This window comes from Cricetulus griseus (genome assembly GCF_003668045.3).
Source record: "Cricetulus griseus strain 17A/GY chromosome 1 unlocalized genomic scaffold, alternate assembly CriGri-PICRH-1.0 chr1_0, whole genome shotgun sequence".
Taxonomy (NCBI): domain Eukaryota; kingdom Metazoa; phylum Chordata; class Mammalia; order Rodentia; family Cricetidae; genus Cricetulus; species Cricetulus griseus.
Window position 1 is genome coordinate 256,696,167 of NW_023276806.1, and position 12,465 is coordinate 256,708,631.

Consider the following 12,465-nt stretch of genomic DNA (forward strand, 5'->3'; position numbering starts at 1 on the left):
AAGCACAAAGTGGACAATGAGATAAAGGCATCTCATAACCAGGGGCCAAAGGAGCCAGCGTCATCATTTCCTGCTTGTGTGGGAGAAAAATGTGGGAGCCCACCAATCTGTCCTGAGAACGGTTTCATCTCTCATTCCCAGCATCGTCTGCTGTCCATTAAACCCCCCAGGCCTTCCCAACTCATTGGATCCTATTCCAAACTTCTCTGCATGGTGGGTGGGGCTGTGGGCTGGCTAAAAGAAGCTCCCAGCCACTGGTGGAGAGACACTGCTGCCCTTGGCCTCAGGTGACACTGCCTAGCCAGAACCCTGGAGTTGGTCATGGCCAGCTGTGAGCACTTCATCCAGGACACAATTCCTCTCCAGTTGTTCCCAGTATGGTAAACAAGCAGTATTTCATTTTTATGTACATCATGACATGAAAAGGACTGGGAAGCCTTGGGCTAGAGCACACCCACCCCAGCCCTGAAAAACAAAACAGGAAAATGTTACCAAGAACTTCTGAAATCCATTGAGCTTTTTGTTTTGAGGACTGCTGGTTAATCCTCCCCGACTCCTTCCCCCTCAGGTAGCTCAGGAGAAACTCTTGCTTTGAAATTATTTCAGCCCTTGGAGAGAAGAAGTGGATATTACATCTTCCAGTCACTTGCCTTCTTCTAGAAGTGATTATAACCCAAGCCTCAGAGAATATTCTAGACTTGTGAGAAGATGGGGCAGAAGACACTGTCCCTAAAGTCAGGCACAAGTCCATACCATTAACAAATGGCTATCAAATCATGGGAGACATCTGTTCATTCCATCTTATGTCCCAGCCACCATGCCATACTCTGGCTTCTAGATGTCACTGAATTCTGTCCCACCATAGCCCTGACCTGCCTTGGTCTTTGTGTCCAGAGCCATTCTATCACTCCCAGTTGGACAGTCAGCTCAATTTCTGCCTCAGTAGAACACTTACCTTCAAGTTCTCCTTTGGCTTCCAGCTCTGAGGCTATGACCCACCTGACTCCTGGAATTTCACGTTAGGCTTCTAGTTACTGTTTTCATTTGGTCTCCATTGCTGTGATAAAACACTGCCCAGAACCAACAGAGGGGAGGAAGGGGGTCATTTGACATATATCTTACAGTCTATCATTGAGGGAAGCGAAAGCAGGAACCGGGAAGTAGGAACTGAAGCAGACCATGGTGGAATGTGGTTTACTGGCTTGCTTAATCCAGCTCCCTCAGTCCTTGCTTACACAGACCAGACCCACCTGCCCAGGGAGAGCACCGTCCACAAATGGGGGCCCTCCTCCATCAATTAGCAATTAAAATATCTCATGACATGGTCACAGGCCAATCGATGGAAGCAAATTTTCAGTTGAGGTTTCCTATTCACATGTATGCCAAAATTGTGTCAGGTTAACCAAAAGCTAACGGGGATACCTAGAGAAGGAAGTCAGATCCAGGCTTTGCCCTGTCCTGGAGGAGAGACAGAAAGACGGTGTTCCTGGGCAGAAAGACACAAGCCTGTGGAAACTTCTCCCTCTCTCAGGACCAGGAGGAGGAATACTATGGTGTAATGGACCAGGGAGGTGGGTGTCTGGCACAGACCTGAAGACAGCCTGCCAGAGCTGGGGAGCCTATCCAGCATCCTCAGAACAAGCTGTGTGATACCTCCAGGGCTTGGTTCACACCAGGACACACCGTCCCTCTCTGCTCCATCCACCCATGTACGTCTAGCAGGCTTCCGAAGTGGTTTCCCTTAGCACCCATATGAGGTGGAGAGTGCCGTGCTTCTGGGAACCATGGTGGACAGGCACCTGGTTGTGGTCAGAGAGCTGAAGCAGTCTTGATTTCTCCACTGGACAGCTCCTTGTGTAGATGTGTGCAGTGTTGGGATGGTAGAATTGGATCCAGCTTCTTCACAGAGTACAGCAAAGACTTCTGCTGCATCCTACCACAACCACCAACACCCACTGGGTCCTCAAACGCTGCCTTGAATTTTAAAAGGTCAATGAAAGCAGGGAGAGACACCCTTTCCATAAGGAAAGGCGGGGCTCTTGTCTTGGACGCTGCCCAAGGTTAATAGGGACAGAATTGTGTGCTTGCTAGAATTAATTTGTAAAGAAAGCAGCTGTGGGTGCCTTTTTGTTTTTTAAACTGTATAGTAGACTTCTCGTGGCAGGACTTGAGTCATTACTTTCTCTGTTACCTTGCCTGACACACATTTGCAAAGAAAATGTTTGGTGACAAGTTCAAAATATGAGTTCAGATTGAGGCTTCCTTGCTTCCTATCTGCACCTAGAAGAACCCTGAGAAGCAACCTGCACCCAGGGAAAAATTGACCGTCACCTGCATTCAACACTCTGTATGACACTGACGTCTGCTAAAAAGCCTCCTGTTTTCTATAGCAAGCATGTCTTTCTGCCGTAACCACAATAACGACGACATCAATAAATTTTTGTTTTTTAATTCCAAAAAGAAGCCAGAGAGACCCTCTAAAAAGATACTGTGTCCAAGTTTTCTCTGCCCCAGGAATGTCTGTTTTTAATTGCCTGGATTTGCTGTAGATTGCCCCCAAATTAGCCACTGTCCGGAGCCTGTTTCCCAGCAACCAAAGCTTGGTGCATTTTTTCCTCTAGATACTACTCCAGTACCTATTTCATCCAGTTAATTAGGCTCTTTGTCGTTAGCCCTAATCGGCTTGTCAGGGGGCCTGCTGATAATAGTCCAATAGCCAGGAGTCCCCAGGTGGAACAAGCGAGTGTGGGGAGTGCCAGCCCAGGCGGCGATCTTACAGAGAGGCAAAGCTGTGAGAATGCAAGCACGGAGTTCCCGAGTTCTGGCAAGGACAGGCAGCCCTGGAGTAGCCACACATCCGAGGGACAGTATATGTCCTACAGCCTGAGCTGATACAGAATCTATCCAAGTGACCAATAGAGACACCGAGCATCTGTTGAGCTCCTACCTATGACCATCCCAATTCAAGGGACTTCCCCTGCTGTCACAGAAGGAAGAAATTCCAGGGGCACATTCACAGATGAAGCCCTCCTGACAAAAGTCACCCTTTGTCATGGCCTAGTGATGTCATATGCTCAGATGTCATTTATCGGTCTCAAGAATTCAGTCCAGTGCTCACTTCAGCGGCACATATACTAAAACTGGAACAATATAGAGAAGATTAGCATGGCCCCTGTGCAAGGATGACCTGCAAATTCGTGAAGCATTCCATATTAAGAAGCAGAAGAAGAAGAAGAAGAAGAAGAAGAAGAAGAAGAAGAAGAAGAAGAAGAAGAAGAAGAAGAAGAAGAAGAAGAAGAAGAAGAAGAAGAAGAAGAAGAATTATTCAGTCCAAGGCCCAGGGTGGAGCTTCAACTCCTGTGTGTAGTCCCTAGTCTCTAGAGGCCATCTCTGGTGTGTGTGGATTTATTGCTGGGCACATGCACACACAAACATACATACATGCACTGTCCTTTTCACTGTACCACACATCCTAGGACTGGACAAGAGCCACCCTCTCTACAGAACATAGTGCTTCTCACTTATCACTGTAGCCCCAAAGTAAGAGTGACAAGAGAAGAAAGGAAGCCACCATCCCAGTGGTGAAGATCTGTGACAGAAGACCTCAGTACAAAACAACATCCCAAGATATGCCCCCCTCCAAGAAGTCTTCTTTCTTCTTGAAGTGTGGGCCTCCTGCCTGACAGATGGACCAGCAAGCCTTGTGAACACACAGAGGAGTGGATGTCTCAAAAGGAGGCGGAGCTGGGAACTTACCCCTGCTCTTTGGACCAACAGTGAGATAGTGAGCCCAGCAAGGGGTAGAAGTAAGTGTAGCCTGCATAGAGATGCTGCTGGCTTGAGAAGACTAGATGACCCTGCCAGTGTCTCTATGTTTTAAGTTGGAAAGAATTTTCATTGACGTGCTTGAGGGTGGGTGTTACCAGCATTGGGTGCTTCATCTGAGGGAAGCACCAAAGGCCACGGCAAAATGCTCCCTGCTGTGACTCAGCTGTGCAACAGGACAGCATCATCTCCTTCTGACACCGTCTGATTCTCTCCTCTTTGCTGTTTTGATGGACACCTAAAAAGGAACCATGGCTGTTCTGTAGTCACTCAGCTAAAGTTGCTGGCTGGCTAATCCTCTCTTCCCCTTTCAACCTTTCTAGCAGAGAGAGGAGCTGGAAAGCCTATTCCCCCAGGACCCAACGTTCCTCAGGTTGGGTTGGGCACAACCTGAGGAATGTTATGCAATGGCTGTGACGGCACAGATGTCCCACCTCCCTTCACACATGTTCAGATGCCCGCCCCCAATTGTGGTGGTCTGCACAGACCATGAAGTCAGGCTCTGCAGATCCTGAAGATCTTAGAATATGCTTTTCCACAGCAGTCCCTTCAAAACTGTAAAAATGCAACCTTGCAAACCAAAGGAAATGAGTAGCTGCTCTGCTTTTAGAGTGTTGAGCCAGCCAGCCAGAGCTCTAGGCTGGGAGACCCACCAAAGATTTATGTGGGAAGGGTGTTTATTTCAGACACCTGCACTTAAATCACTAAGCCACATGCTTCCTCAACAGTCCTAGGATGGCTGCCACCCCCACCCCCACCCCCACCCCCAGAGAGGCTGCTCTTCGTTCACTGATTTTTCATACGCTTGAATTGAAATGCTATGAGGATTGCCTAGCAGCTGGCAAGAATAGAATGGAAAACTTGGACCTACCTGCCCTAGCTAGGAGTAAAGATGCTAGGGGGGTCAGGTGTGGTGGCACACAGCTGTACAGCACTTCTGAGGCAGAGGCAAACAGACTTCTGTAAGAGACCAGCTTGGTCTACATAGTGAGTTCCAGGCCAGCCAACGCTACATCATGAGACCCTTTTAAAAACAAAACTGCAGTTTTAAGAGATCTGAGAAGGGGTGATGGAATATCAGTGGCCAGCCATGTGCCATCTAGGAATCAAAGATGGAGAGAATTTGGGAGCCAAAAGAACAGTATAGTCTTCTATATACCCAACATGGTGGCTGAGTCTTCCCTAGCGCACCCAGAACCAAGAGCCCCGTGTTTTCTTTTGCTATAATGAAATGCTTGGGGTTGGGTAATTTATAGAGAAAAGAGATGGATTTAGCCTACAGTTTTAAAGAATGAAAGTTCATGGTTAGGTGCCCTCTGGTAAGGACTGTTACATATGCAAGTGGCACCCTCTTTGCATACTAAGAGAGAGGCCAGGAGGTGAAAAAGCAAGCCAGAGACTGACTGTGGAGGTGCTTGGAACTAGGCCCCACCTCTCAAAAGCCACCCCTCAACCCCACCACACTATGGACCACAATAATAAGCTAATGCTAGGAGTACACATTTAAACCCATCCAAACCACAGCAAGCCTCCTTCCTGCCCGCCATGTGGGTTCTGTTTCTCACTCTGAATAAGCCAGCCCCATTGTAAAACCAGTCTCCCGGGCATTTCCTACTGTGCTAGGGAGGGAAAACCATTAATCAGGTTTGATCAACAAGACATAAATGACATATTAGGACCACAGCACTTTTGTCCTGACAGGCTGCAAATCTGCAAACTTCCCCCACTCATCTCTTAGCCTAATGTGCCTCCCCTCCCCTGAAACCTGGAACCAAACCATGCTAGAAAGAGCTGTTTCCTCATCTGTAAAGTGGGAGAGCAGTGGCGAGCCTTACAGCGTTTTTAGTAAAACCCAGTGACTAAAAGATATAAAGTACTTAGCATCTGAGACTTAGTGAACTTTCTAAATGGCAGCTTCCTTTAGAGTGTATGTGTGCATGCACGTGTGAATATGTGTGTGTGCGTGTGTTTCATGCATGGACACATGCAAAAGTCATAAAAGGACAGGGTAACTTCCTTATCCCTCTCCACCTTATTGTTTGGGACAGGGTCTCTTTCTGTATCAGCTCACTGAATCAGCCAGTGACTCTGCAGGATCCACCTGTCTCTGACTCCAACATAGGCTTGTGTGGGACAAGCATGCTTTAATATGCTTGTCACTGACATCGTGCCTTGCATAGCTGACACCTACTAAACATACTTAATAAATGAATGAGTGAATGAAATGTATTTTTGTTCCAGAGTTTGCACTTGACTTTCCTGCCCCACAATCCCCTTTTATCTCTTTCTTACCTTACTGACCTATTGTGACCTTTAAAACTCCAGTCTGGTATTTTTTCTACCTCCCAGCCTTCCCTACTTTCCTGGCCCTAACCTGAATGCAATGTTCCTTCTGTGTCCCACTAAAGTGCTCATTTACCATCATGCTTGTAACTGTCCCCTTGAATACCATGGCCTTTGGCCTTTGTAATGGTAGAGACAGTGAACCTAAGCACACCCCAACAATTGCTAACTTCATGAGTACTTTAGTTCATAAAATAATAAATTAGGCAAAAGCTATAGATATGCTGCACCAGTGATCACTCATTCTCCCAGCTATCAAGCTGGGGGCCTTTGTATGGGTTTTGTTTGTTTGTTTGGGTTTGGTTTGGTTTGGTTTTTCTAGACAGGGTTTCTGGGTTTCTCTGTGTAGTCCTGGCTGTCCTGGAACTCACTCTGTAGACCAGGCTGGCCTCGAACTCGCAGAGATCCACCTGCCTCTGCCTCCTGAGTACTGGGATTAAAAGTGTGTGCCATCACTGCCTGGCCCATAAGGGGTTGTTTCTAACCATTATAAAAATCTAATTACTAATAGGGAGTAGTTGTTGCCACTCATTGATTACAAACTTGAAGTCTTGGGATGAGTGACTTTCTGAGTTTTGAACCAGAATGAGGACTTCTGACTACTACATTTCATTGACTGTTGTTGTTTTTAAGATTTACTTATTCATTATGTATGCAGTGCTCTGCCTCCATATATGCCTGCATGCCAGAGGAGGGCATCAGATCTCATTACAGATGGTTGTGAGCCACCATGTGGTTACTGGGAATTGAACTCGGGACCTCTAGAAGAACATCCAGTGCTCTTAACCTCCAAGCCAGCTCTCCAGCCCCCCTGTTTTATTTTTTTAAGCAAGGCTTCACTATGTAGCCCAGGCTGGCATTGGACTCTTGGTCCTCCCGCCTCCTCCTGTTGGGGTTACAGGCACACACCACCGTTCGCAGGTCTTCACTAGCTTTTCATTCAAACATGAATTTCATATGTATGGCCCCTTTTTCTAGACAGTTGGATTTTGACTTAGACCAAGTGAATGTTCAGAGAACTGGGTTCTGCTCTTTTTATTTTTCTTGTTTTGAAATAGAATCTCATGTAGCACAGGTTAGCCATAAATTCACTATGTAGCCCAGGCTAGGGTTGAACTCCTCAATATCCTGCCTCCTCCTCCTCCTGAGTGGTGGGATGGTGGATCTGCACCACCACCATGTCAGACTTTTATTCTGGAGAGAGAGAGACAGAGACACACACAGAGAGAAAGAAACAGAGAGACAGAGACACACACAGACACACACACACACACACACACACACACAGAGAGAGAGAGAGAGAGAGAGAGAGAGAGAGAGAGAGAGAGAGAGAGAGAGCATGGTCCCTAATGAAAGTTCTGTTTTGTTCCAGGTTCTGACAAGTGGACATCTCTAGAAAGAAAACTGTTTAATAAAGCGTTGGCCACTTATAGCAAGGACTTTATTTTTGTACAGAAGATGGTAAGCCTCTTTTCCTACTGCTCATTTGAAAGGAACTTTGAGATTCTGGACATCACCTGAGTGAGATGTTTTTATTTACTGCTTTTATAACATCCTCACAAAAGGCCTGTTTTCCACCATCATGGGGAATGGTGGTGGTCACTACAGGGGTGGCATGGAGCTGGAGTGGTTTAATTTGAGACAATAGAGCTGGGGTGGTATGATGGAGAGGGTGGAGCTGGGGCGGTGTGATGGAGAGGATAGGAGAAAGTACACAGATTGTTAAGACTCTGCAGTATTAAGGTTTCTGTGTGTGTGTGTGTGTGTGTGTGTGTGTGTGTGTGTGTGTGTGTGTGTGTGTGTTCCTCAGATACTGTCCACCTTTGTTGTCTTACTTTTTATTGTATGTGTATGAATGTTTGTCTGCCTATATGTATGGGCACTACATGCATGTCTGGTGCCCACAGAGTCAGGAAGAAGGTATCATAACTCCCGGAACTAGAGTTCCAGAGCGTTGTGAGCCACCATGTGGCTGCTGAGCATTGAGCTGAGCATTGAGCTGGGTCCTCTGCAAGAGCAGCCAGTGCCCTCAGCCACTAAGCATCTCACCAGCCCCCACTGTCCACCTTTTGGTTTGAGACAGACTCTTGATTGCCTTGGAGCTCACTGAGCAGACTACGCTGACTGTCCCCTCCTCCGCAGTGCCATGCTTATCAGTGTGTTCCACCATGCGTGTCTACCTCTCGTGGGCTCTTGGGATAAACTTGGGTCCTCCTGCTTACAAGTAAAGCATTTTACCAGCCAATCTGCCTCCTCAGCCCCTGGGCTTCTGTTTTAATGGATATGTGTTAGATGTGCAATTCTTTCAGAACAATTACAACTGGGGTTGAGCCCCAGCCTCATAGCTCACTGTGATTCTAGACAAGTGATCAGACTTCTGACAGCATTTCCCCAGGACACTAGAGAGGGGAGGGAGTATGTGGCCTTCCCTAACCTAGTGTCAGGGACAGTCATGACAGGAATGATATAATAATAGTAATAGTAATAATAATAATACCACCTGCCAGGCATGGTGGCACACACCTTTAATCTCACTACTCTGGAGGCAGAGGTAGGTGGGTCTCTGTTGCATTCAATGCCAGCCTGGTTTACATGACAAGCTCCACACCATCTTGGGTACATAGTGAGATACTGTCTCAAAAACAGCAATACCACTCCCCCAAAAAGAGGGAGAGTGACAACTATAGAGCATTTTACAGAAGACAGACAGACAGAACCTCCCAAGGTTAGAATATAGCTCAGTAACAGAGTGCCTTTCTACCATGCATGAGGCCCTGAATTCAAAAGGAAAAACAAAAAGAAGAGATAAGGCACCCACAGAGGAAATCATACATTAATGGAAATCAAATTTCATAGACTTTAACTGACTGAGTGGTTTAGACAATAAATCCAAAATGATTCAAAGTATTTCAACAGCTTTATAAAGAAAAGAAGCCACCATTTGATGCCTGACTGTCCGAGAGGTAGCCGCACTGGTTTGGCCTCTGCTGATGGCTTAATGGCAGGTGGCTAAAGTGGAAGGAAGATATTTTCCTGAGACAAGGAACCAGAGCCGTTGAGGGTTGGCTCACTCTTGGGACAGCTGCTCTTTGAAAACCTCACTCAGGCACAGGGAGATAGCTATGAAGGAAAGAGTGCCTACTGTGCAGGTATGAGGACTTGAGTTCAAATCCCTAGCATCCACATCAGAAATCTAGGTGTGGCCATGCACGTACTGTAACCCCGCTGCTTTGGGGGCAAAGACAGGAGGATCAGTGGGGATTGTTGACTGCTGAGTGGCCTCTAGGTTCACCGAGAAACCGTGTCTTAAAGAAATAAGGCAGCGAGTACCATAGCAGGACACCTGGCATTCTCCTGTCTTGCATAACACACACACACACACACACACACACACACACACACACACACACACACACACACACACACACCTATTCACTGCATCCTAGGGTAGTGTTCCTCGAGACCTGCTGACCTTTACTGAGAGGCTCCCTGCCCCATTTTAGCAACTTTTCACTATGTAGACCAGGCTGGCCTAGAACGCACAGATTTACCTGCTTCTACTTCCCAAGTGCTGTCAATCCTGACAAGCCCCATTTCTTAGAGGTGTCACACCTGACCCTGGGACTAAGCTCTCTGGAGACAAGCCACACTAGAACTTTAGCACTCTTCCTGCACCTCAGACCTTAAAGATGCTGCCCTTGGGTGCCATGACTAGTTCATGTGCAGTATTTGCAAGCCAGTACAATTTTTTAGCCAGGGGCTCTTTGGGACAGTATCTCACCCCTCGGGCGTGAAACACGTGTAGTAATTCCAAATGGCAGGTAGACACTGAAGAAAGCAACCAACACTTCTGGAGGTGCCCTCATCTCATCACATGGATGGCTGTATGTCCACCCTTCCATCTCGATATCGGGGTGACTGAACCCCACCTGAGCATAGCGGTCTATGAACTAAGCCAAGGAATGCTTCATTCTAAAACATATGTGCAGGTTGGGCATCCCCAATGGAAGACCTAAAATCCAGAATGCTCCAAGGGTTTAGAACAGCTGAGTTTCAGGTGAGAGACTGCAGCCAGGAAAGGTTGTGCAGTGTGTAAATCCAAGCCTGAATCTCCTGTGTGTGTGTGTGTGTGTGTGTGTGTGTGTGTGTGTGTGTGTGTGTGTGTGTGTTTATGGAGGAGTTGAGGCCAGAGGACAGCTTGTAGGAGTGGGTTCTCTCCTCCCACCTTGTGGGTCCCAAGGACTAAACTTGGGCTTGACAGCACACATTTTTATCCACTGAGTCAGCCAGCTCATGTATCCCAGGCCTTCCCCTTACTTAGTGTGTTGTCAAGGATGACGCCTGGTCCTCCTGCCTGCACCCCCTGAGGACTGGGATTATAGGCATGTGTTATCATTACCTTGCCTCTTTGGGGCTCACGGGGCACATCTTGTCCTCTGCATTAGGGGAGCTCTTGCACCTACAGTGCTTAGTCTGTTGCTGAGGACTCGTTCATAAATAGGTTTGGGTTGGTCATAGCCCAGGCTAACCTGGAACTGGCGATGTAGCAAAGTCTGAACTTCAACTTCTGATCCATCAGCCCAAGTGCTAGGATTACAGGTGTGCACAACACCTACATCATAAATCAGTTCTGAGGGTCATCAAGACAGAGCTGAGCACTCCAGCCCTTTAAATGGAAAAGAATTTGTTTTGCAGCTTAGAAAAAGATGTCTGCAGACCGCTCTACAGATCTCCAAGCTGTGACGTGGAGGCAGAGGTTATCATGTCACAAAACAGTGTTCATGGAGTGCTCACTGCCTCTTGTGAGGAAAAAATGGTGGAAGGAAGGATATGCATTTGTGCTTATTGTTATCATCTGCATAAAGAATTTCTGGAATGAGATTGAAGATAAATGAATAGTACAGGGCTAGTTAGATGGCTCAAGGAGCTTGCTGCCAAGCCCAACAACATGAGTTCAATCCCCAGGACTAACATGGAGAGAGGTGTCCCACAAGTTGTCCTCTGACCCCCACACATGTGTGGATACACTCAAGAAAATACACATGATCTGGTCGGTGGTAGCACACACCTTTAATCCCAGCACTCGCAGAGGCAGGTGGATCTCAGTGAGTTCAACCTGGTCTACAAAGCAAGTTCCAGGAAAGTCAGGGCTGTTACACAGAGAAACACTGTCTCGAGGGAAAAAAAAGAAAAGGAAATACACATGAATAAATGTTACAATTTTTTTTTTTTTTTTAAGAAATGATTTGGAGAACCTACTTGTGTTGCAATTGTCCAGGGTAAAAAGGTGGAAAGAATAGTTCCTGCTGTTTTGTTTTGGCTTTGGCTTTGTTTTCAGAGAAGGACTCTCACTTTGTAGCCCTGGCTGGCCTGGAACTCCCTACATAGACCGGGTTAGCCTTGAACTCTCAGAGATGGGCATGCCTCTACCTAGTACAGAATGCATGTTCCACAAAGCTTGCCTGCCATCTAGTGCTGGAGCAAATCGTAGGTGTGCTTTCTTGGCAGGTGAAGTCCAAGACCGTGGCTCAGTGCGTGGAGTACTACTACACTTGGAAGAAAATAATGCGGTTAGGGAGGAGACACCGGACACGCCTGGCGGAAATCATTGATGACTGCATGGTGAGTGACGCCACTCGGTTGGCTCCTCTGCCCCTGCCCCCACTCTTCTCCTGGGCAAGTAGTGACTGGTGTGTTTTAGCTTTACCCGATAGCAACTAGGAAAAGTGACAAGAGTTCCTGCTCACTTGTGAGACTTAGGACTTGATTCCTGGGTGTAGGCAGAAGGAAGGCATCCCCTGGTTCAGGCTGTAACCCTTTCTTTAATAAAAGATGTAATTGCTCCGTGTTTCTAAGCAAGCAGGAGTTCCCACTCTTGGCTTGGTTGACTTATAGGAAGGTGTCCTCACCTCCTCTAATATTCTTTCCTGAGCTTTTCATTTCACAGATGTCATTGCCTGAGAACGTAACGTGTGGGGGTCTCTGCAGTCCCCATGGCCAGTAGGTAACAGTGTGCGGGAGGCAAGAAAGTGGTTCAGTTCAACACGACTCAGGAGCCAATGTCAGTTCAAACTTTGGGAGTCTGTCCTAAGTAGTTTTTTTAGCATATTTAAGCATAGCACAGTTTAGTGAAAATTCTCCTGGTGACAATTAACTCAATTCTATGTGAAGCACATGTAACAACTTCCATAAAGATGGGTTCTATAGTGCATCCCCAGGCATGTCTTTGTGGGCTTACCATTCAGTGGTTTGGTGGACAAGGATGTAGAAAAGAAAGTTGCTAAAAGGAGGAAGAGG

The 12,465-nt window shown here is 47.0% G+C and overlaps 1 protein-coding gene and 1 non-coding gene across 34 annotated transcripts in view; both read left to right on the top strand.

The window, feature by feature from the left end:
- Positions 1–12,465, top strand: part of Trerf1 (transcriptional regulating factor 1) — a 217,429-nt gene that overhangs the window by 188,799 nt on the left and 16,165 nt on the right. For all 33 annotated transcript variants that reach the window (XM_027389130.2, XM_035451629.1, XM_027389134.2 and 30 more), the window contains 2 exons: positions 7,541–7,629; positions 11,677–11,790. In XM_027389130.2, the coding sequence (XP_027244931.1) occupies positions 7,541–7,629; positions 11,677–11,790 (203 nt within the window). The remainder of the gene's footprint in view (positions 1–7,540; positions 7,630–11,676; positions 11,791–12,465) is intronic.
- LOC113832543 lies at positions 3,111–3,217 on the top strand. The gene has a single exon (XR_003479842.1). It is a non-coding gene; the product is annotated as a U6 spliceosomal RNA (small nuclear RNA).